Source organism: Podarcis bocagei, assembly GCF_964188305.1.
Source record: "Podarcis bocagei genome assembly, chromosome: 6".
Lineage (NCBI taxonomy): Eukaryota > Metazoa > Chordata > Lepidosauria > Squamata > Lacertidae > Podarcis > Podarcis bocagei.
In genome coordinates, this window is record NC_138130.1 from 31,384,734 (window position 1) to 31,406,745 (window position 22,012).

Genomic DNA, 22,012 nt, shown 5'->3' on the forward strand with positions numbered 1-22,012 from the left:
CTTTCTTTATTAAGTGTGTTTAGTCATCACTGAAGGGACTGTAGCAATTCAAACTAATTATAACATTTTCTGTCTCTTTAAAGAGCACCGAGCCTACCGTTTAGGTTGCTTCCTACAAAAAGCTCTATTCATCCAAACAGGGAGTTATGGATGGCTGACGTCAGTTTGCTTGGACAAAGTGCTGCGATTAAATGTGTTCCGACAGGCAAAAAAAAATTAGACCGGGCCATATTATTATTTTTTGCCATGCAAAGAATTAACGATGTTAAAAGGGCAGGGAAATATGCAACACGTCGCTGCGACTCTCGGGTCTTAAAACCCAGGCAGGAGGAGATCACACGACGTGCTGAAATTGGGTGGGGGGCGCATCTTCAGAGCACAAGTCATTGTTAAACCTGCGACTATTGTTCTTTGAATGCAATTTTGGAAAAGAACAAGGAGACAAGAGTCGGTGCCAGATCAAAGCACAAAATACCTACAAGGCTCCTGGCACCTCTTCTAATGGGAGGACTGGGGTGGTGGTAAAAGATTAACACGTGATCCCTTTATTGGGGCTGTTCGGCTCTCTGAACGTTCTGATCTTTTTGTCATCGTTCTTTTAAAGCCACGCCCTTCGTGACGCGCGCCCGGCGGCTTCCACGCCACCTCTCCAATTAGACGCGCGGCGCGGTCCCGGTTCTCATTCGCGCCGCTTCCGCAGCGGCCCCTAGTGGCAGCTCGAGTCAGCGCAGGAGGATCTCATCGCGGCTCATCCGTGCCACCCAGTGGAGCGGACGCAGCACACTCGCGCGATATTAGCAGCCTGTTTTCACAGCAGCGCCTTTCAGCGCGCGGGGAATGCGCGGAAAGGAGCGCTGAACTACAACTCTCGCCGTTCTTCGTGCATGCCGGGGCTGATGGGAGTTGTAGTTCGGCAACATCTGGAGGGCAAAAGTTTTCTCCATTGCAGAAGGAGCAATCTGGTGCTGCCAGCCGTAGGCGAAGTACGTAAAACACAGCATTCAGCTTTAAATTTATTTTTTAATGTATCCCACCTTGTGACACACTACTGAGGGCGGAGGTTTTCCCCATTTCTCCCTAACAACAACCCTTCAAGGGACGCCACCCAGTTCATGGCTGAGCAGGAAGTTGGACGTGGATCTCTCATGGTAAAAACCAGGGGGGATGAATGGAATTGATGAGGGGTGGGCTACGCATTGAAGGAATAAAAAGAAAGGGAAAATAAAAAATGACAGGAACAAACAGCCGCATCTCACTCAAGGAGAACATTTCATACCTGAATAAAAAAATTCCTTCCAGTAGCACCTTAAAGACCAACTAAGTTAGTTCTTGGTATGAGCTTTCGTGTGCATGCACACTTCTTCAGATACACTGAAACAGAAGTTGCCAGATCCTTCTATATAGTGAGAAGGTGGGGAGGGGTATTACTCAGAAGGGTGGTGGGAATGGGAGATTGGCAGATGGCTGAGATGAGACTGTTGACGACTCTTAACGACTGCAATAGGTCTTGCAGGAAAAGGCAAGGGGTGAGAAGGTGAGAAATGGCTTAGTCATGTATAATGAGATAAGAATCCAATGTCTCTGTTCAGACCAGGTCTCGCCATGGTTTTAAGTTTGGTAATGAGTTGCAATTCAGCAGCTTGCAATTTCATACCTGTGCATCGAGGGAGAGATTTGCCCCCATTCTTTGAGGAAAAAGAATATGTTTAAAATGTGCTTTAAAAGTATAGTGGGTGCCCACTTCTCTGGGGCTAATGTGTACACCTAGCAACAAAGCATAGAACGCTTCCTGAAAGCAGTGTGTGTGAGAGAGAAACAGAGCAACAATTTTTAGTATTAAGTCCGATAAAAAAAACAGGAAGCCACCCTACTCTCAGCTGCCAGAATCATCATAGCCAGGCATTGGAGAGACCTGTCAGGAGTAACTGTGAACCACTGGTATCAAGTAGTATGGGAAACAGCCCTATTAGAAAAATTAACCAATAAACTGAAACTGACACAGGGACAAATAGAAGAGGACGCCTTCAGCCCGGTATGGCTCCCCTTTATGACGTACATAGCCCAACAAGATAACGACAAAACTCCGCCAACAGCATACAAAGCAATCTGGCTAGCCTGATTAAAAATATATACACAGTCACACACAGTGGCGTAGCGTGGGGGTGCAGGGGGGGGCCGGCCGCACCGGGCGCAACATCTGGGGGTTAGGGTTAGAGGGCGCAAATCCACGGGTTAGGGGGCGCAAATTACTTGCCTTGCTCCGGGTGCTGACAACCCATGCTACGCCACTGGTCACACACCCTACTCACACTCACAAATAAATCTCACTACAGCCACCCAAGGACAACCTATCACACCCTGGGCCACCCTCTACCTCTCTCATCACAACAAGTGAATAGTAAGAAAACCCATACAAGTAACGCTGACACAAAACCCACACAGAAGAACAGAAACATAACCACCCCACCCCACCCACCACTCCCCTTCTTTCCCCCTCTTTTCTTCCTAACCTAACATTGTATGTACAGTGGTACCTCAGGTTACAGACACTTCAGGTTACAGACTCCGCTAACCCAGAAATATTACCTCAGGTTAAGAACTTTGCTTCAGGATAAGAACAGAAATTGTGCTCCAGCGGCGTGGCGGCAGCAGGAGGCCCCATTAGCTAAAGTAGTGCTTCAGGTTAAGAACAGTTTCAGGTTAAGAACAGGCCTCTGGAACGAATTAAGTACTTAACCCGAGGTACCACTGTAGTACCTAGGGTTAAGAACTTTGCTTCAGGATGAGAACAGAAATCGTGTGGCGGCAGCGGGAGGCCCCATTAAAGTAGTTAAAGTAGTATCTCAGGTTAAGAACAGTATCAGGTTAAGAACAGACTTGCAGAACGAATTAAGTTCTTAACCCGAGGTACTGCTGTATCATTAATGTCTCATAACAAATGCAGCTGAATTGTAGAAATCATAACTTGAAGAAAGAGACATCACACTGTTTTTGTATAGTTAAGAAATCTCTAATAAAAAACATAAGAAACAAACAACCAGGAAGCCATCCAGAACAGAATTACAATGAATGATATGGCATATTCTAGTGCAGAACTTTAATGAGTGCCAATCAATTATTTAAATGAAGGGTGAAAAAGACCTATAGAGAGAATATGGTATTTGTCTGCAGTTCCACTGGTAATCAGGTTGATGCCATGCATTGAGGCTGCAATGACAGGCTTTATGATTTAGGATATTCCTTTACAATTCAGAAGTTGGTAAGTTGAGGACTTGTCCTAAAGTCACACAACTCAAGCATTTCTAACAGACTTATTGATTGCTCCAGAAGTTTCCCTTAGGTGTTCTAACAATAAAGTTTTTTTAAAAGTAAATATTTCCTTCTGGCCTCACCTTATCTGGTATCTGGCCTTGGAACCTTTTAAAGAGAGGCTCCCGTGCAAAGTCAAGCTAGACTCTCTGGTGCCAGAAGAATTGCAAAAACTCAAATTCCCCCCTTTCCAACTGTTTCAGTTCTAGGAGTACAATGGTGATAAGATAACTGACTCTTAACTAAAAATTCACCCTTTTTTTGTATACCCCAAAAGGCAACCCAATCCTTCAATGACAGGTATGGTAAGATAATAATTTTATTAGGACCTTCTTCCCTAGAGTTCACAAGGAATGTTTAATCAGACAAAAAGCATTCAAGTTTTGCCCATCCTCTCAAATACAAGAGCCACAAAATGCTATTTTTTTACCTGCACATAGCCTCATAGCTCCCTTGAAGTGAAGTACCATATTATTTTACCAATCTGGTTTTTTCTCCCTTCACTGAAACAGAATTTTTGCTTTAATTGGATGACGCTTGAGCTGCGTAACTACCGAAGTAATCTTCAGGTTCATCCCTCCACACTATACTATTCTTACAATACATGTTGCCACAGTTGACTCTAGCAGCCACAGGTAGACTTGTTTGCTTATTTTTGTGTGTGGCATATGCATGCTACCCCTAAACAGAGTCCTGAGAGTGTCTTAAGTAGTTTTGGTGCTTCACATTGGAAGCGGAGTCATTAATACTATTAATACTATTAATATTATCGCAGACCCTCCAAGTGTGACCCAGGCCCTACTTAGTACAATACTGAGTCAAGTCAGGGTTAAATTGGAACATGAACTTCTGTTTATTTATTGCAGTTTAACAAGCGTGTGGTTTCATAAACGGTATTGGTCAATTACAATCATAGGGTGCCTATCCAGACCTATAACTTCCGCTACCTGCTCTCACTCACTAAACCACCTCTCAGATATTTACTTGTCTTCCTAGCTCCTAACTGTTCCTGACTCAGCTTATTTCACTACACTAACTCTGCTGCTGCTGCTGTTGCTGCTTGTGTGAGTGCTGGGAAGACCACTCCCTCTCCTGCCAACTCCATCCGGCCTAGGGGGCGGGGCCTGCACTACCACTACAGTTTAGAGGCCTGAGCAGCTACCGGCAGCAATGGACAAAATGGTTTTAAATGTTTTAATTGCTTTTAATTTGCAGCACCTTAAATGGTGGTTGTTGTTTTTTATAATATTATATTATTTCATTATTTTATTTTTGCTTGGGGTGGGATAAGCATTTAGTCAGTGCTATTGTTTCTTGCTGTGTTTTGTTTTGTTTTGTTTTGTTCTGTTCTGTTTTTATTATTATTATTATTATTATTATTATTATTATTATTATTATTCTGTTAAATTATTATATAATTTGTATTTTGCTTTTTAAGGGGAAGGGTCATGGCTGCCTGGGAATGGGCCTCAGCCAATAGATTGGGTGGGGCAGGTTCCACGGGGGGGATGTATTGGGACGCCCGATCTCAGTGATCACGGGCAGGAGGAGGAGTTATGCTAAAACCAGACCATGTCATTACCGAGGAGCCAGGTTTAGTCATTGTTTGAGGACTATCCCTGCCTCCAGGTCTGGTCCTGACTGGAAGGATACAGTAATCAGCAAGGGAAACCCACATGACCTGAAAGTGTTGCTGTGCAATGCCAGGTCAATGATGAATAAAACCACTGCCATCCACGACCTGATTGTGGATGGAGGATTTGACCTGGCATGTGTGACAGAGACCTGGTTGGATGAAGCAGATGTGCCTGTCCTTGCCGCTGCTTGCCCACCAGGTTTCTCTTACGCACAGCAACCCAGGTCATGTTGGGCGGGGAGGGGGGGTTGCAGTGATTTTTAGGAAGTCATTAGTCTGCACCAGGCGTCCTATTGGGAAGACCCAGTTTTCTGAGTGCATGTTCTGGAGGTTGGGCAATAGGGGCAGTACAGGATTCCTACTGGTGTACCGACCTCCCCGCCGCACCAAGGATTCCCTGCCCGAGCTGCTTCAGGTCATGGCGGATATGCTCCGGGAGACACCTAGCTTGGTTGTCCTGGGGGATTTTAACATCCATGCTGACACGACCTTACAAGGGGCCGCTCGGGACTTCGTGGAAAGCATGGCCTCCATGGGGCTGTCCCTGAATAAGTTTGGCCCAACTCATAGCCGTGGACATGCCTTAGACTTGGTGTTCACCTCTATGGATGTTGGTGATCTGACACTAACTAAAAGCGAAATAAAAGAAGTGCCATGGTCAGATCACTTCCTGGTGCAACTGGACTTCTCCGCAACCCTTCCCCTCTGCAGGGAGGTGGGACCGATTCGGATGGTCTGCCCCCGCCACTTAATGGATCCAATTGGCTTCCAGAGAGTGGTAGGGGATGCTTTATCCCAAGTTGATGGCCTTTCAGCTGATTCCCTGGTGGCACGCTGGAATGCGGAGTTAACCAGGGCTATTGACTGTCTGGCTCCGAAGCGCCCTCTCCGATTGCATGGAGCCCGGACAGCCCCGTGGTTTTCCCCGGAGCTGAGGGTGATGAAACAATCGTTGAGACAGCTAGAGCGCCGGTGGTGGAAAACTCATTCTGAATCAGACCAGACACGGGCTAGAGCTCAACGTCGAGCCTACCAAGTGGCAATGGCAACGCGAAGAGGGCCTTCTTCGCCGCCTCCATTGCATCTGCAGAAAACAGCAGCAGGAGACTTTCTCAGGTGGTTCGCAATCTATCGGAACCACCTGTACCACCGGGGCCTGGTAGGGACCCTAAGATCTCCTGTAATGCTTTTGCAAAGTTTTTTGCAGATAAAATCGCTCAGATTCAGAAGGAGGTAGACTCCACCGTGGGAGCAGGGCCAGGGCGGGAGAGTGCTAGAGTTCTGTCTGGTCCTGTTACATGGGATCAATTCCAATCTGTTACCTCCGAGGATGTGGACAGGCTGCTTGGACAAGTGAAACTGACCACCTGTCTCCTTGATCCTTGCCCATCTTGGCTGATAAAAGCGAGCCGGGAAGGGCTGGGCGATGGGCTCTGCGGGGTGGTGAATGCTTCCCTCTGTGAGGGAGCCTTCCCAGACCTGCTGAAAGAGGCGGTCATTAAACCGCTTCTTAAAAAAAACATCTTTAGACCCGGCCAATTTGGCCAACTATCGCCCAGTCTCAAATCTGCCATTCTTCGGCAAGGTGATTGAGCGGGTGGTTGCTGAACAACTCCAAGCACGCCTTGAGGAAATGGACCATTTGGATCCCTTCCAATCGGGATTCAGGCCTCACCATGGGACTGAAACTGCCTTGGTCGTGCTGGTTGATGATCTCTGGCGGGCTAGGGACAAAGGTGAGAGCTGTTTCCTAGTTCTGCTGGATCTCTCAGCAGCCTTTGACACCATCGACCATAACATCCTTTTGGACCGTCTAGAGGGTCTGGGAGCTGGGGGCACTGTCATACAGTGGTTCCGCTCCTTCCTCCTGGGCCGTGTCCAGAAAGTGGTGGTGGGGGGTGAGTGTTCAGACCCCTGGGCTCTCACTTGTGGGGTGCCTGAGGGTTCTTTCCTCTCCCCCATGATTTTTAATATCTATATGAAGCCGCTGGGAGAGATCATCAGGGGGTTTGGACTGGGTGTTCATCAGTATGCAGATGACACCCAGCTCTACCTCTCCTTTAAATCAGAACCAGTGAAGGCGGTGAAGGTCCTGTGTGAGTGCCTGGAGGCGGTTGGAGGATGGATGTCGGCTAACAGATTGAGGTTGAATCAAGACAGATGTACTGTTTTTGGGGGACAGGGAGCGGGTGGATGTGGGGGATTCCCTGGTCTTGAATGGGGTAACTGTGCCCCTGAAGGACCAGGTGCACAGCCTGGGAGTCATTTTGGACTCACAGCTGTCCATGGAGGCGCAGGTTAACTGTGTCCAGGGCAGCTGTCTACCAGCTCCACCTGGTACGCAGGCTAAGACCCTACCTGCCTGCGAACTGTCTCGCCAGAGTGGTGCATGCTCTAGTTATCTCACGCTTGGACTACTGCAACGCGCTCTATGTGGGGCTACCTTTGAAGGTGACCCAGAAACTGCAATTAATCCAGAATGCGGCAGCTAGACTGGTGACTGGGAGTGGCCGCCGGGACCACATAACACCGGTTCTGAGAGATCTGCATTGGCTCCCAGTACGTTTCCGAGCACGATTCAAAGTGTTGGTGCTGACCTTTAAAGCCCTAAACGGCCTCGGTCCTGTATACCTGAAGGAGCGTCTCCACCCCCATCGTTCAGCCCGGACACTGAGATCCAGCGCCGAGGGCCTTCTGGCAGTTCCCTCATTGCGAGAAGTGAGGCTACATGGAACCAGACAGAGGGCCTCCTCGGTAGTGGTGCCCGCCCTGTGGAATGCCCTCCCATCAGATGTCAAAGAGATAAATAATTACCTGACATTCAGAAGACATCTTAAGGCAGCCCTGTTCAGGGAAGTTTTTAATATGTAACGCTGTACTGTTTTTTACACTGATTGGGAGCTGCCCAGAGTGGCTGGGGAAACTCAATTATTATTATTATTAACTCAACCTACCCACAGACTCTATCCCAATTCACTCCCACTCCAACCAACCACCCAACTCCCAACGAACTCCTCCCTTCGCCCCCCCCCAGCTGGTTTTATAGTCCCTCTGACTCCACCCCCTGGGGTTCTGACTGGGTAACCTGTTTAACTATTTCACCTCCAGCACTCTCATATGTTAACGTCACACCTACAGCTTGTAGGAATGGTCTAGCCAGAGCCCACAAGGATGATGATTACCGACTAAATCACACCTTCTCTACTTTGCCCATGGGAGCTTCCTGTGGCCCTGGTCCAATACTCTAAGACAGGGATGGGGAATTTGTGGCCTCCCTAATGTTGCTGGACTTCAGCTCCCATCAGCTCCAACCAGCATACCATCTAGAAGAAGGAAACTGCTTCAAGATCTCTCTATAAAACTTATAAATCAGTGTTTTCCCAACTTGGTGTTTTGGAACTACAATTCCCATCATCCCTGATCACTGGTAACTGGGGATGACGGAAGTTGTAGTTTAAAAACAACTGAAGAAACACTACTAAGAAAAAATATGAAATCTACTAATTACAACAGTGGGTTAGATGTAGCCATTTTTATTATTGTCCTAGTTTCTCTTAGAATTCTACCATAATGCTAAAGGGTGGGAAATATTTCCACATAGCGAAGATTTGCCAAACAAAGTTTGAACATGTTCAGTGCCATCACTTCTCAGCCTTTTCGTTAAGATCAAGGATAGTAAGTATGTTCAGTTATGGCTGCAAAGAATCAGGCTGAAATATATCCATTCAGTCATGACGTTCATAGAATGTTCTTGGTCAATGTTATTTTCTTCCTAAAATGGCATCAAAGAGAATTGCTTTCTTTTGCTGAATATCCTTGAAGCCGGCGGCACTGAGAAGCGCATTGTACTCTGATGGGGTCCGTTCTTTTCCTTGAGTAATAAGCAGCATAACCAAACCATATATATGAGCTTCGAATGGCCCCGTTCTGTCTTCATTGAGAACTATTTCCACTACTAGAACTCCACCACCTGTTTTGGAATAGGAAATGGAAGGTGCACCGTTACATATTAAAAAGCAGCATGTTACTTTGCCCAAGTATCCTGGGATCAGAAGCTCAAGAAATAAAGGAATGCAGCTGAGCTTGAGTGGGATGCGGACATAAGGGGAAGGGGGCATGGGGAAATCCAAGCGGATTAGTATCAGGATTAATTCCCACAGGAAACACCTTTGACACCATGCACCTACCAGGCTTGCAGGCTTTGTGCAGTCTGGTTAGCAGTTGCACACACTTCTCCTCACTAAAGCAGTGTAGGGTCCTAACCAAAATATACAGGTCAGCTTCTGGAATTGGATCTTTAAAAGCATCACCTGAAATAAAAGAAGTAGAGATCCAGTGAAAGAATTATTATTCTTACGGAAAGTATACCGTATTTTTCGTCCCATAGGACGCTCCGTCCCATAGGACGCACCTAGTTTTTTGGGGGGGAAATAAAGGAAATTTTTCCCCTTTATTTCCCCCCCAAAAGCAGGTCAGGGAAACCGAACAAGGTCGAGGAACAGCGGGATGGCGGCGCTGCGCCTCCCTGCTGTCCCCCCGAGCTTGTGGGGCTGGCCGATGTCTGCTTCAGGGGCGTTCTGCTTCAGGCGGCAGGCGGCTATCCGCAGCGTGGGGAGCCCTGCGGGGAACTCCTGCAGGGCTCCCCACGCTGCGGATGTCTGTCCGGCGCGCGGGGCGCTCTGCTTCAGGGCGCCCCACCTGCCGGGCAGCAGGCTGCTATCCGCAGCGTGGGGAGCCCTGCCAGGAACTCCTGCAGGGCTCCCCACGCTGCAGATGTCTGTCCAGCGCGCGGGGCACTCTGCTTCAGGGCGCCCCGCCCGCCGAGCAGAAGGCTGCTGTCCGCAGCCTAGACAACCCTGCGGGACCTCCCGCAGGGCTGCCTAGGCTGCGGATGTGTTCCTGAAGCGCCGGGAGCTCTGCTTTCAGCGCGCCCGGTGCTCCGGGAAGCAGGCTGCTATTCGCAGCCAAGACATCCCTGCGGGAACTCCCGCAGGGCTGCCTAGGCTGCGGATGTCTTCCTGAAGCCTGGAGAGTGAGAGGGGTCGGTGCGCACCGACCCCTCTCGCTCTCCAAGCTTCAGCGAAAGCCTGCATTCACCCCATAGGACGCACCCAGATTTCCCCCTCATTTCTGGAGGGGGAAAAGTGCGTCCTATAGGGCGAAAAATACGGTACTTCATTTTATCTTTCTCAAATTTGTAGCTATAAGGTGTGCACTTCTGTCTCCTGGTGCTTCTCCTGTAAGGAGGCAAAGCTGAACATAAGAGTCCTGGGCCAGTGTGGTGTAGTGGTTAAGAGTGGTAGTCTCGTAATCTGGGGAACCGGGTTCACGTCTCTGCTCCTCCACCTGCAGCTGCTGGGTGACCTTGGGCCAGTCACACTTCTCTGAAGTCTCTCAGCCCCACTCACCTCACAGACTGTTTGTTGTGGGGGAGGAAGGGAAAGGAGAATGTTAGCCGCTTTGAGACTCCTTAAAGGGAGTGAAAGGCGGGATATCAAATCCAAACTCCTCTTCTTCTTCTTCTTCTTCTTCTTCTTCTTCTTCTTCTTCTTCTTTTGGGCGGATCTGTTCTCATGGTTTTCAACTCCCATCAGCCCCAGTCAACATGGTCGGGAATGATGAGAGTTGTACACCGATGGAAGCAAAAGCACAGAAAAAGCTTAATATGGAGGCCAAGTGGCCGAAATATTGGGAAATTCTGGAACAAGAGGGAGATAGACTGAAATTGCAGAGTTTTGAGAAACTAAAAAACAAAGTGCGAGATTGGCTTCATTATTATCAGATAATGGAGGCATATAATTCGGACAATTATATAATCGGATAATTGGTTTCCAGGTGGAAAAATTAAAATTAGAAACAGAACTGTTAGAACCCAAAACTAAGATTTTGTCAAAGATGTATAACTTGCTGTTGAAATGGAATACTCAGGATGAAACGGTGAAATCTGCTATGATTAAATGGGCACAAGATGTTGGACATAACATAATGATGGCTGACTGGGAACAGTTATGGACCACAGGTATGAAGTTTACGGCATGTAATGCCTTAAGAGAGAATATTATGAAAATGGTATACAGGTGGTACATGACCCCAGTCAAGCTTGCAAAAATCTATCATCTGCCCGATAATAAATGTTGGAAATGTAAAGAAACTGAAGGTACATTCTTTCACCTTTGGTGGACGTGCCCAAGGATTAAGGCTTTCTGGGAGACGATATATAATGAATTGAAAAAGGTATTTAAATATACCTTCTTGAAGAAACCGGAGGCCTTTCTCCTGGGCATAGTCGGCCAATTGGTGCCAAAGAAGGACGGAACTTTTTTTATGTATGCCACAACAGCAGCATGAATACTCATTGCAAAGTATTGGAAGACACAAGATCTACCCACCCTGGAAGAATGGCAGATGAAGGTGATGGACTACATGGAACTGGCGGAAATGACTGGCAGAATCCGAGACCAGGGAGAAGAGTCGGTGGAAGAAGATTGGAAGAAATTTAAAGACTATTTACAGAAATATTGTAAAATTAATGAATGTTAGAATGATGTTGGATAGAAATTAAGGGGTTTTCAGCTGTAATACTATAAAGGAATATGAAAATGGATTATTAATAGGTAAATATTTAATGTTACAATAGCTTAAGATTAAAGACTAGGATAAACAAAGAGGGTAAGGATTTGCTGAACCAACAAACTGAACTGGAATACAAAAAAGGGAGGCGTGATGAGGTCCGGGAAATAAGCTAATGAAAAATACGTAATGGAAAGAATGAGTTGTTTTTAACTATTTTTATTTTGTATTTTCTTACTTTTTTATTTTTATTTTGTAACACTTTGAAAATATTAATAAATATCTTATAAAAAAAAGGGAATGATGGGAGTTGTAGTCCAACCATAACTGAAGGGTCACTGATTCTCGATCCCTGCTTAATGCATGGCTGTCTTGTCTGTTAGTGGAAGAAAACGATGTAACCTTTGTAGAATAAAACAACATTTTACCTTCATGAAAAGTAATTCTGTGTTCCTCTGAGGAGACAAAATGCTTCTTTCCTGTTTCCACTACTTCAGGTAGGTCTAAAATGGTCACTGTAGAATTTGGATACAATGAAATACATTCCTTTGCTAGGGCACCGCTACATCCTTAAGGGGAGAACCAAAGGAAAAAAATGAACATGTTGTGCACATCAAAGCATAGGAAGACATGTGAGAATGTATGGTACTTACCGCCCAAATCACAAACTAGTGGGAAATTAGAGAGATCAAATGCATTCAACACATCTCGACCACAGAGACTCCACATCTCGTGCATAAACTCCATGAATTCTCGTAAGCTGCTCTCTGATCTAGTAATTCAAAATAGCATTGCCAGTTAACAGAGGGCATATCTTTGAACAGAGGATGGTTCTAGACAGGAGCCATATTCCACATAATGCTGTTGCATTTTAGTTGTGTGTGGATTTCCTTTCCTTTCTTCGGCCTCATCCTTCTGTTTCCCATTGTACAGATCATGATGGGATGTATCCATAATCCATACTCAAATTTAAATACTACTAGTAGTAGTAGTAGTAGTAGTAGTAGTATTAATATGAATAATACATCATTTACTGTAGCTGTTCCTCTCACCCGACTCAGAAAAGGCTGTTTGCTATGACTAAAAGCAGTTGTGCTTCAACATTCGAAAATACTGAAGGCAAACCAGGCAGGGTCTTCACAACTAGTCTGTTAGGGTACCAACTTGAATAAAATATAGTGTGGGCCCAGGTAAGCCCCACCCCTCATAACTGATCATATAACACAGTGCATACACACCTTTGAATGGGAATGCCCATCAACCTGGGGGAGGGAACCTACACCCTCAAATATTTTATTTTGGGGCCTAAGCTCCCGTGGCTCCTAGGAGTTGGCTCCTATGTAGTTTGTGTAATGTAACACCTGATAGCAAGGAATCTAATTTTAGACATCAGGTGAATACAAGATAGCAATAGGTTTCACACAAATTGCAAAGGGAAAGCTTTGCCCATTCTTTAAAAAGAAACAAGATCTACATAAATACAATTTTTCTGTACCTGTACATAGCCTCATAGAAATCTTTTGTAGAAATGTCACTTAATCTATACGTCTGAGCCTCTCCTTCCCTGAAAGAGAATATTTCTTTTAGTTTAAGAAAGAATGAGCATCAAAACTACAGAATTAAATTTCAGTCTCTTCAGCAAAACAATTAAACCAAGTTTACTACTCATACAATTACATTTGTTGTCAAAGCTGTGTCTAACAATCACAGGTTTGTTTATTTGTAACGTCTGTGAGTTTTACCATTTTATTACCCTTTTTATCAATCTTTTAATAATCAGTAAAAAAGTTTGTAAACAAAAGTGAGGAACAGTACAGTATTATAAGATAAATGCTATAAAGCTCCTTTTTTATATATTTTGCTATAGTGCTAAAATATCATAATACAATACATAAAGCATTATAGCATACTACCCTAAATCCAACCTTAAATTCACAGCCATTTTAGCAACATGGTTAATTGCAGCAGCTGTTATGGTAGTGGTCTTGTTTTTAATCATTTTGTTGAAAATAACATTGAAACCTAATGGTGTTAGACACTTTTTATAATGAAAGAGAGTGTGTGTTACATCTACAACCTAAGAAGTGTTTCCGCAATAAATAAACATTTAGAAGAATAAATGGGTGTCGTTAGATAGTATTCACTGTAAGGGTTATACAGTATTGTGAATATGTGCTAAGCTTCAAATGGCTCAGCCCACAGTAGCTATGTCATGCCAGCTCCTACTTAGGTACTGAGCACAGTGAAAGGCAAACAGAAGAAAAAGAAGAAGAAGAAGAAGAAGAAGAAGAAGAAGAAGAAGAAGAAGAAGAAGAAGAAGAGGAGTAGTAGTAGTAGTAGTAGTAGTAGTAGTTTGGATTTGATATCCCGCTTTATCACTACCCGAAGGAGTCTCAAAGCACCTAACATTCTCCTTTCCCTTCCTCCCCCACAACAAACACTCTGTGAGGTGAGTGGGGCTGAGAGACTTCAGAGAAGTGTGACTAGCCAAAGGTCACCCAGCAGCTGCATGTGGAGGAGCGGAGACGCGAACCCGGTTCCCCAGATTATGAGACTACCACTCTTAACCACTACACCACACTGGCTGACAAAATAGAAAGGCAATTGTAATTCTGTTTGTAGCTTGCAGTGGGTGAGCAGCAGGAAGGTTAGTGTTTGTGATTGCTCATCTGGAATTAGCCCTACTGAGGAAGGATCCATTACCATTTTACATTTATGGGACAATCCTGTATTATACAGGACAGGTGACAACCCTACAGCACTGTGACATTAAGTTCCCCACTTCAGTGCTATCCTTCTCCTCACCTCACAGAATCAGCCAGGTGCTGTGCTCTCGTATAGACAAATTCAGCATTGAACTTCATGGAATAATACTGAGTCTTTGGGCTTCTTTTGCCAAGGTAGAGATTGGCAAGGTCGGTATTTCCATAAAGTGCTTAAAACGAAGGGGACAAAAGATTAACGTTTTCACAGCTCTGTGCAAAGCCCCTTTCCCTCCCCAATTCTGCAGAGACAAAATGCTTGAAACAAGGATAATGAGGCAGAAGACACATTTCTATGATTCCATGGCATGCTGATCGCATTGTAAAAAAAGTGCAACACTGAGACTGCAATTCTCCAGCTTCTCTTCCAGAGAAAAGTATGGAAAGACTAGGCCTCCACCTGCTGGCAGTGGAACTTCAAGCTGCCACATGGTCACCAATGCTATAAGCCAGGCATAGGCAAACTCGGCCCTCCATATGTTTTTTGGGACTACAATTCCCATCATCCCTGACCGCTGGTCCTGTTAGCTAGGGATCATGGGAGTTGTAGTCCCAAAACATCTGGAGAGCCGAGTTTGCCTGTGCCTGCTATAAGCAGCCACTAGGAGTGGCCATTCTGAGATCTGGAGTGAAGTATTAGAAATATATGAACACCAGGCAACTTTTTTCCATTGTAACATCTAAGTCAGGAGAACAGACCCTTAATGTCCTGAGCTGCATTGGTGCTTAGTAAAAAAGTGAAAAGGTAAAGGACCCCTGGATGGTTAAGTCCAGTCAAAGGTAACTATGGGGTTGCAGAGCTCATCTCGCTTTCAGGCCGTGGGAGCCAGCATTTGTCCACAGACAGCTTTCCGGGTCATGTGGCCAGCATGACTTCTGGCGCAACGGAATACCATGACAGAAGTCAGAGCACAGGGAAATGCCATTTATCTTCCCACTGCAATAATTCCTATTTATATCTACTTGCACTGGCATGCTTTCACTACTACAAGGTTGGCAGCAGCTGGGACAGAGCAACGGGAGTGCACTCCGTCACGGGGATTCGAACTGCTGACCTTCTGATCAGCAAGCCCTAGAGGCTCAGTGGTTTGGACCACAGCACCACCCGCTTCCCTTACAGGTGCTTAGTGACCTGCACTAGCTGCCTATTTGCTAATGAGCTTTCTCACTGACATTTATAAACAACTAGGTACAAGCACATCTAACAGATCATCTCTCCTGCTATGGGACAAATCACCCTTTACAATCATGAAAGGAGAGTGTCACCTGCATACCTATCAGAAAAAGCCCTGCTCTCTGGAATGCTCCCCAAAAAGAGAGATGGGAATTTCCATGTACAAAAATGTCTCCTAAAAACCTCCGGTGTTTCCCTAGGGCTATTTAGATGCTGCTTTGTTCACTTGCTGGCTTGATGGCTTAAATTGATTTTTAAAATGGTATTTCAACTTTATAATGTTGGTTAAATTTCCAGATAAAGAATAAATACTTTGGTTGTCCTTCCTCTCCACTTGCAGGAACTTTAAGCCAACACAAGCGTCCAGCAGTCTCTCCATCCCAAAGGGACTGGTACCCAGACGTTCGGCAATAGACACTGAAGTCAGTGGTTCCTTGGACTCCATCAGCAGATCAAATACACCAAGATCAGAGGCAGTAAACATAATCTGGATGCGAAAAGGGTGAGGGAGTACACAAGGAAATAGTTAAAAATGGTCTATAGTTACTGACTTTGCAAAAGGAACAAGATACTTTTGAAATACAAAAATGTGATCATATATATAATAAATATTTCTGTTGCGCGTCCCCGTGAATTATATAAAGAAAAGTGGAACATAGGTATCTTAAGCAAGTTTATTTTAAATTATTGCTGTATCACCCCTGTGCTATGGGTCCCAAGCATAGACCCACAGTTCTTCTCATTTTCTTATTAATACATTCAAGTGACATTAACAATATTTGAAGTTTCTGCCTTTGTTTGTGCTGGGTTGACCCCTGTAACAGTAAGATTTGCCTTGCCATTTAAAGGCATTTCTGATTCTACACATCCAGTTACAAGCTGAAAGTTTCAAAGTCCTTGCAAGTATTAAATTTTGCAGACAATACTTCTACCTTTGAAATTAGAAATGAATACTGATTCCGAAATAACAATTTCAAAGCTTCAGCTTCTTCTGTAGTACTCATTGTTCTTTATTTCTCTGTCAGATACCTCACAGTTTTCCTCTGATGAGCAAGTTGTGGTCCTTTTATTCAGAATTCACTGAAAATGAAATGATAAATGTCAAGGTAAAAATCAAACTTAATGGTCTTTGTAAATGACTGAGGCCAGATATGTTTATGGGGAAGTCCCCATCTGCTAAGTAAAGGCATAGGTGGAAAAGGATTTCTTTCTCACAAGTGCAGGAGGAAGGAAGTACCTGGGAATTATTGATCTTGCCTATGTGAGGAAAATGTGATATCAGAACCTGACAAGTGAGATAAAATCACTGGTGTCTGGAAATGCACAATTAACAAGTTATTGGAGAAAGTTAATCAGAAGAGAGAGCAGGTGGTTTAGGGAAAACACTCTTGCTGAAATGATGCCACTTGGAAATTCTTAAAATACAGAAATACATTAACAAAGAAGTGTCACATGCAAGTCACATAGTGGGAGCCATTTTTTGTGCCCAAGTCAACAAATGTTAATGGCAAAAATTACCAAGAAGCTCACTAAAGAACTCACTTCTAAAAATGAATTATTTGTGATAACGATATAGAGAAATTCAGGAAAATATATAAATAGTAAAGCTGAATGAGGATAGGTAGAGCCTAAAGAAGAAAAGTTAAGAGTTCCCAGATTGGAACATGGGAAAGGAAACAAGGGGATTCCAAGAGAAAGAATATGAATAATGAGGGAGAACCAGGGATGTCACCATGAACTCCTTGAAGGAAAGGTAAAGGTACCCCCTGACCGTTAAGTCCAGTCACGGACGACTCTGGGGTTGTGGCGTTCATCTCGCTTTATTGGCCGAGGGAGCCGGCGTACAGCTTCCAGGTCATTTCCCCCCCCCCCCCATTTTTTTAAATTAATTTTTCAAATTTATAACAAACATAAACAACATAAAATAAAAAAAATTACAATATAAAAAACAGACAAACATAAAAACATTTATCCTATCTGTTATAATCATACTTTTATAACCATTATTAGATGACTGTGTTTCCATATAGCTCCTTGTAGCAGTTTTCCAATACTAATTTCCAATAAAATTAACTTAATCAATTAACATATTTCTTTCTTATCCTATTTCACTTATATCCATAATATTTTAAAATTTAAAACATTTAAGTCCTAAGCTAATTTGGTACTCACAATAATGCTACTTATATTATCTATTATATTATTTTGCTAAATGCCAGTAGTCCTTAAATTTCATCCATTCTTCTTGGTAATCCTCCTCCTTCTGTTTGTGGATTCTACCGGTCAGGTCAGCCAGCTCCAGAAAGTCCATCATCTTCATCTGCCATTCCTCCACTGTTGGTAATTCTTGTAATTTCCCATATTTAGCTAACAAAATTCTTTCTGCAGTTGTGGCATACAAAAACAGCCTAACATCTTTCTTGAGCAATTCCAAACCTATTATTCCAAGTAGAAAGGCTTCTGGTTTTTTAATAAAGGTATATTTCAACATCTTTTTCAACTCATTATAAATCTTTTTCCAGAAGTCTTTCACCTTAGGGCATGCCCACCCAACTTCTGGGTCATGTGGCCAGCATGACTAAACCACTTCTGGCAAAACCAGAGCAGTGCACAGAAACGCCGTTTGCCTTCCCACCGGAGTGGTACCTATTAGCAGCGAAAGGACTAACCTTTATGTGGCTTGCTCCCAGGTAGCAGCTGGAATTGTATGAGGCACACGTCCCAAGTTGCCAGTATTGTGATGTGCAGTCCTTTGGCTACTCAGAAACCAGCTGCATTGGATTAAATAGCATGTAGCCAGCCCCACCCACAAAGTTAATTGGGTTTAGGATTGCAGCCTTGATCAGGAGCTAATAATGGATTTGCTGAATCAGTTGCTCTGAGGAGAAACAAGAACAAAAAAACCTAGAGAGTCCTGAAGCATCTCAAAGGACCACACATTTGTTATTCTGGCACAAGACGTGTTGAACTAGAGTCTATTTCATCACATACATGGCGCGATTCTCAATTACTGGGGTGTGGGGTGAGCAATGGAAGGGGAGTTGGATGCAGTGGGGTCAGAGGGAAATGAAATGCTAGAAACACAGATAGGAACCGTTCAAATTCGAGCTACAATGTAGGCAGGATGAGGACAGCGACATAGCCATGATAGGCTTGATAGTGCTAAGTGAATTTACTTTTGCAAACCATTGTTTTTATTCAGACCCAAATGAATTGGAGCGAATGTCTTCAATACTCTGGGCCAAAAGCTCATTTTCCACCTCAATGTCTGGCCTTTTTTTTAGCTCTTCTGCAGCCCAAAGAGATGTTGTCTATTTCCTTCCTTCCTTCCTTCCTTCCTTCCTTCCTTCCTTCCTTCCTTCCTTCCTTCCTTTTGATAACATTTTATTAATTTTCCAAAACTAACAAATATAAAGACAACAACAATACAAAATCAAAACAAAACAAAACAGATTGACTTCCCCGTAGTCCCTTCCTTGGTTCCATTATTAATCAACATAACTCATGTTCATTGTTAAATTTGAAAACCATTTAAGTTACTTATTGTCCATTCATAACAAAATTACAAGTAGTCCTCGAACCCTGCTAATGTATTAACCTGTATACAATGCTTCTGTATATATGGAATAAACATCTTCCATTCTTCCTTAAATTCATTGTTGTCTTTTCTTCTTAATTTCATTGTCAGTTTTGGCATTTCAGCATATTCTATTACTTTAACTTGCCAATCTCCTTCTTTCTAATATTGTGTTAGTAATGTCTGTGCGGCCGTAGTTGCATACATGAATAAATTATTTTGTGATCTTGGTAAGTCCACTCCTGTAATTCCTAATAGGAAAGCTTCTGGTTTTTAAACAAAGGTTATTTTAACGTCTTCTTTATTTCATTATAAACCATTTCCCAATATTTCTTTATAATTTTACAGTCCTACCACATGTGAAAAAATGTCCCTTCTGTTGTTTTACATTTCCAACACTTGCTTTCCTTAGTTTTTTACTGACTGGAGTTCAGTACCATCTATACATCATTTTCATATAATTTCCTTTAATCGCCACACAAGCTGTAAATTTTAACTCATTCTACCATAGCTTTTCCCATTCCTCCATTTGAATATTGTGTCCCACATCTTGTGCCCATTTAATGATAACTGATTTAACCTCTTCATCTTTCATTTCCCATTCCAGCAACAGATGATACATTTTTGATATTAATTAAGTATCATTTTCTATTATTTCTCTCTGAAAAGTTGAAATTTCATATGGAAATCCTATATTTTTATCATTCTTAAATATTTCATTTAATTGAAAATATTGTAATCAATCTGTTACATTCTCTCTAACTTTGTTAAATTCTTTCAATTTTAATTGGTTTTCTGATTCAATTAACAACTTTCTATATGTAGGCCATTTAATGTCCATATTTAATTTCCACCCTGATATTGCCTCTAATAGAGAAAGCCACCATGGTGTTTTTTGTTCTAATAATCCTTTATACTTCTCCCAAACTTTAAAAACTGCTTTCCTTATAATATGATTTCAAAAGCTTTGATGTACTCTTGCCTTTTCATACCATAAGTACACATGTCAGCCAAATCTATTGTCATGGCCTCAAATCTAATAAATCTATATTTTTAAATTTTATCCATTCCCTGATCCAGCAAATACAGGAGGCTTCGTAATATACAGCGGTACCTCGGGTTACATACGCTTCAGGTTACAGACTCCGCTAACCCAGAAATATTACCTCGGGTTACGAACTTTGCTTCAGGATGAGAACAGAAATTGTGCTCCGGCGACGCAGCAGCAGCAGGAGGCCCCATTAGCTAAAGTGGTGCTTCAGGTTAAGAACAGTTTCAGGTTAAGAACGGACCTCCGGAACGAATTAAGTACTTAACCTGAGGTACCACTGTAATTTCAGATCTGGCAGGGAGAAGCCTCCTCTATCTTTAATATCTGTTAATAATTTATACTTTATTCACAGCTTCTTGCCCTGCCATACAAATTTTGAAATATCCTTTTGCCAGTCTTTGAAGCATCCCATATTGCTTGTTACCAGGATTGCTTGGAATAAAAACAACATTTTTGGCAGTACATTCATCTTAATAACTGATATTCATCCTAACAAAGACAAGTTCATTCTATTCCAAATTTCCAAAAAGTTTTTCTCAGTTCTGACAGCTCCCATGGAAATCTGCAGCTAACTGAAAAGGGAGGCCAGCTTGGCACTGATACCGGGAGGGAGCCTGAGATGTAAGAATGGTCACCGTTCCTAACTGAAAGGGCTAAATTGGGCCCAGGTTGGGTTCACCAAGGCATTACATTATGTAACAGAGGGACGTCACTGTGCAGGAGGCCAAGGGAATTTTCAGAGCAACAGACACAAGAGCGACCCAGAGCGACCCTTGGATAACTGAAAGGGCTTGGGGTGTGAGAAGAGTCACCATGCCTAACTGAAAGGGCTAAATCTGCCTCAGCTTGGGTGTGCCAATGCCAGCATGCATTACATAACAGAGGGATGTCAGCATCAAGGAGGCCAGGGGGCTTTTCAGAGCAACAGGAGCAGGTGTGACCCAGAGTGACCCTTGGATGTGGAAAGAGGTGTGGGGTGGGCATTGGAAGGGGAGCTGTATTCAGTGGGGTCAGAGGGAAATGGAATGCCAGAAACACAGATAGGAACCGTTCAGATTCGAGCTACACTGTAGGCCGGATAAGGACAGGGACCCTTTAGGATAGCGATGATAGGCCATGAAAGAATCCGACTTGGTAGTGCTGAGTGAATTTACGCCTGCAAATCATTGTCTTTATTCAGACCCAAATGAATTGGAGTGAATGTCTTCAGTACTTGTGATGTAGCAGTTTCACTCCGGCAGAGGCGTAGCGTGGGCAGGCTAAGGGGCGCCATTGCTCAGGCGCAGTTTCTTCGAAGGAGCACTTTGCTCCTCACCTGGTCCCTATCAGCCCCTCAATGCTTCGTGAGTCCGTTCCCACATCCCAGCCTCACAAAACAGCGTGGGGCTGGCAGGGAATGAGGAAGAAGCAACAGTCTTGGGCTCCTCCAATTGGACCGCGTCCTCCTCATGTTGCCCTCCATGCTCCCTCGGGTAACCATCCCGGGCCATAGCTGTCAACTTACAGATTTGAAAATAAGGGACCAGCAGCCTCGAAAATAAGGGATCAGCAGCCAAAATAAGGGATTTTAGTCAACCAGAAGCCAAACGAAGCCTCAAGCGGTGGTTCCCACAGTGCAGCAACCCGGCAAAGGGGATGCAGCAAGGAAAACCACCGTCACCTCTCCGCTGGGAAGCACTGTGCAAACGCGGCCAATTTGATCGGCACAAGGCATGCAAGCTCAAACCTCCAGTCGTTCTTAGACTCCTTATGGGGTGAGCAACACAGCCAAGCAACACAGTTGGAGTTGGCTGGCAGGGAGGGAGGGAGAGGAGCTGCTCCCTTTGAAACCCAGGAAATTTAAGGGACATCATCAATAAGGGACAGCAGTGGGACATGGCGCTGGGATAAGGGACTGTCCCGCCAAATAAGGGACGCTTGACAGCTATGTCCC

The 22,012-nt window shown here is 44.0% G+C and overlaps 1 protein-coding gene across 1 annotated transcript; it reads right to left on the reverse strand.

Moving 5' to 3' along the window:
- Window positions 1-4,097: 4,097 nt before the first annotated feature.
- LOC308589392 (acetylserotonin O-methyltransferase-like) lies at window positions 4,098-18,233 on the reverse strand. The gene is made up of 10 exons (XM_081198597.1): window positions 18,121-18,233; window positions 16,384-16,531; window positions 15,764-15,938; window positions 14,321-14,450; window positions 13,011-13,079; window positions 12,169-12,287; window positions 11,944-12,084; window positions 9,133-9,255; window positions 7,891-8,915; window positions 4,098-4,347 (listed from the first exon to the last, which is right to left on the reverse strand). The coding sequence occupies exons 2-9, from the start codon at window positions 16,453-16,455 to the stop codon at window positions 8,707-8,709; spliced, it is 1,038 nt and encodes a 345-aa protein (XP_081054723.1). The 5' UTR covers window positions 16,456-16,531; window positions 18,121-18,233; the 3' UTR covers window positions 4,098-4,347; window positions 7,891-8,706.
- Window positions 18,234-22,012: the final 3,779 nt, after the last annotated feature.

Bases quoted from the DNA above. Each gene is read 5' to 3' on its own strand.
- LOC308589392 (XM_081198597.1), bottom strand. From the start codon at position 16,455: ATGAGTACTACAGAAGAAGCTGAAGCTTTGAAATTGTTATTTCGGAAT. The intron at 14,451-15,763 runs GTATTTATTCTT...CTTCGTTTTAAG, and splicing joins GGAGAGGAAGGACAACCAAA to CACTTTATGGAAATACCGAC. The intron at 12,085-12,168 runs GTAAGTACCATA...TCTCCCCTTAAG, and splicing joins ACTAGTTTGTGATTTGGGCG to GATGTAGCGGTGCCCTAGCA.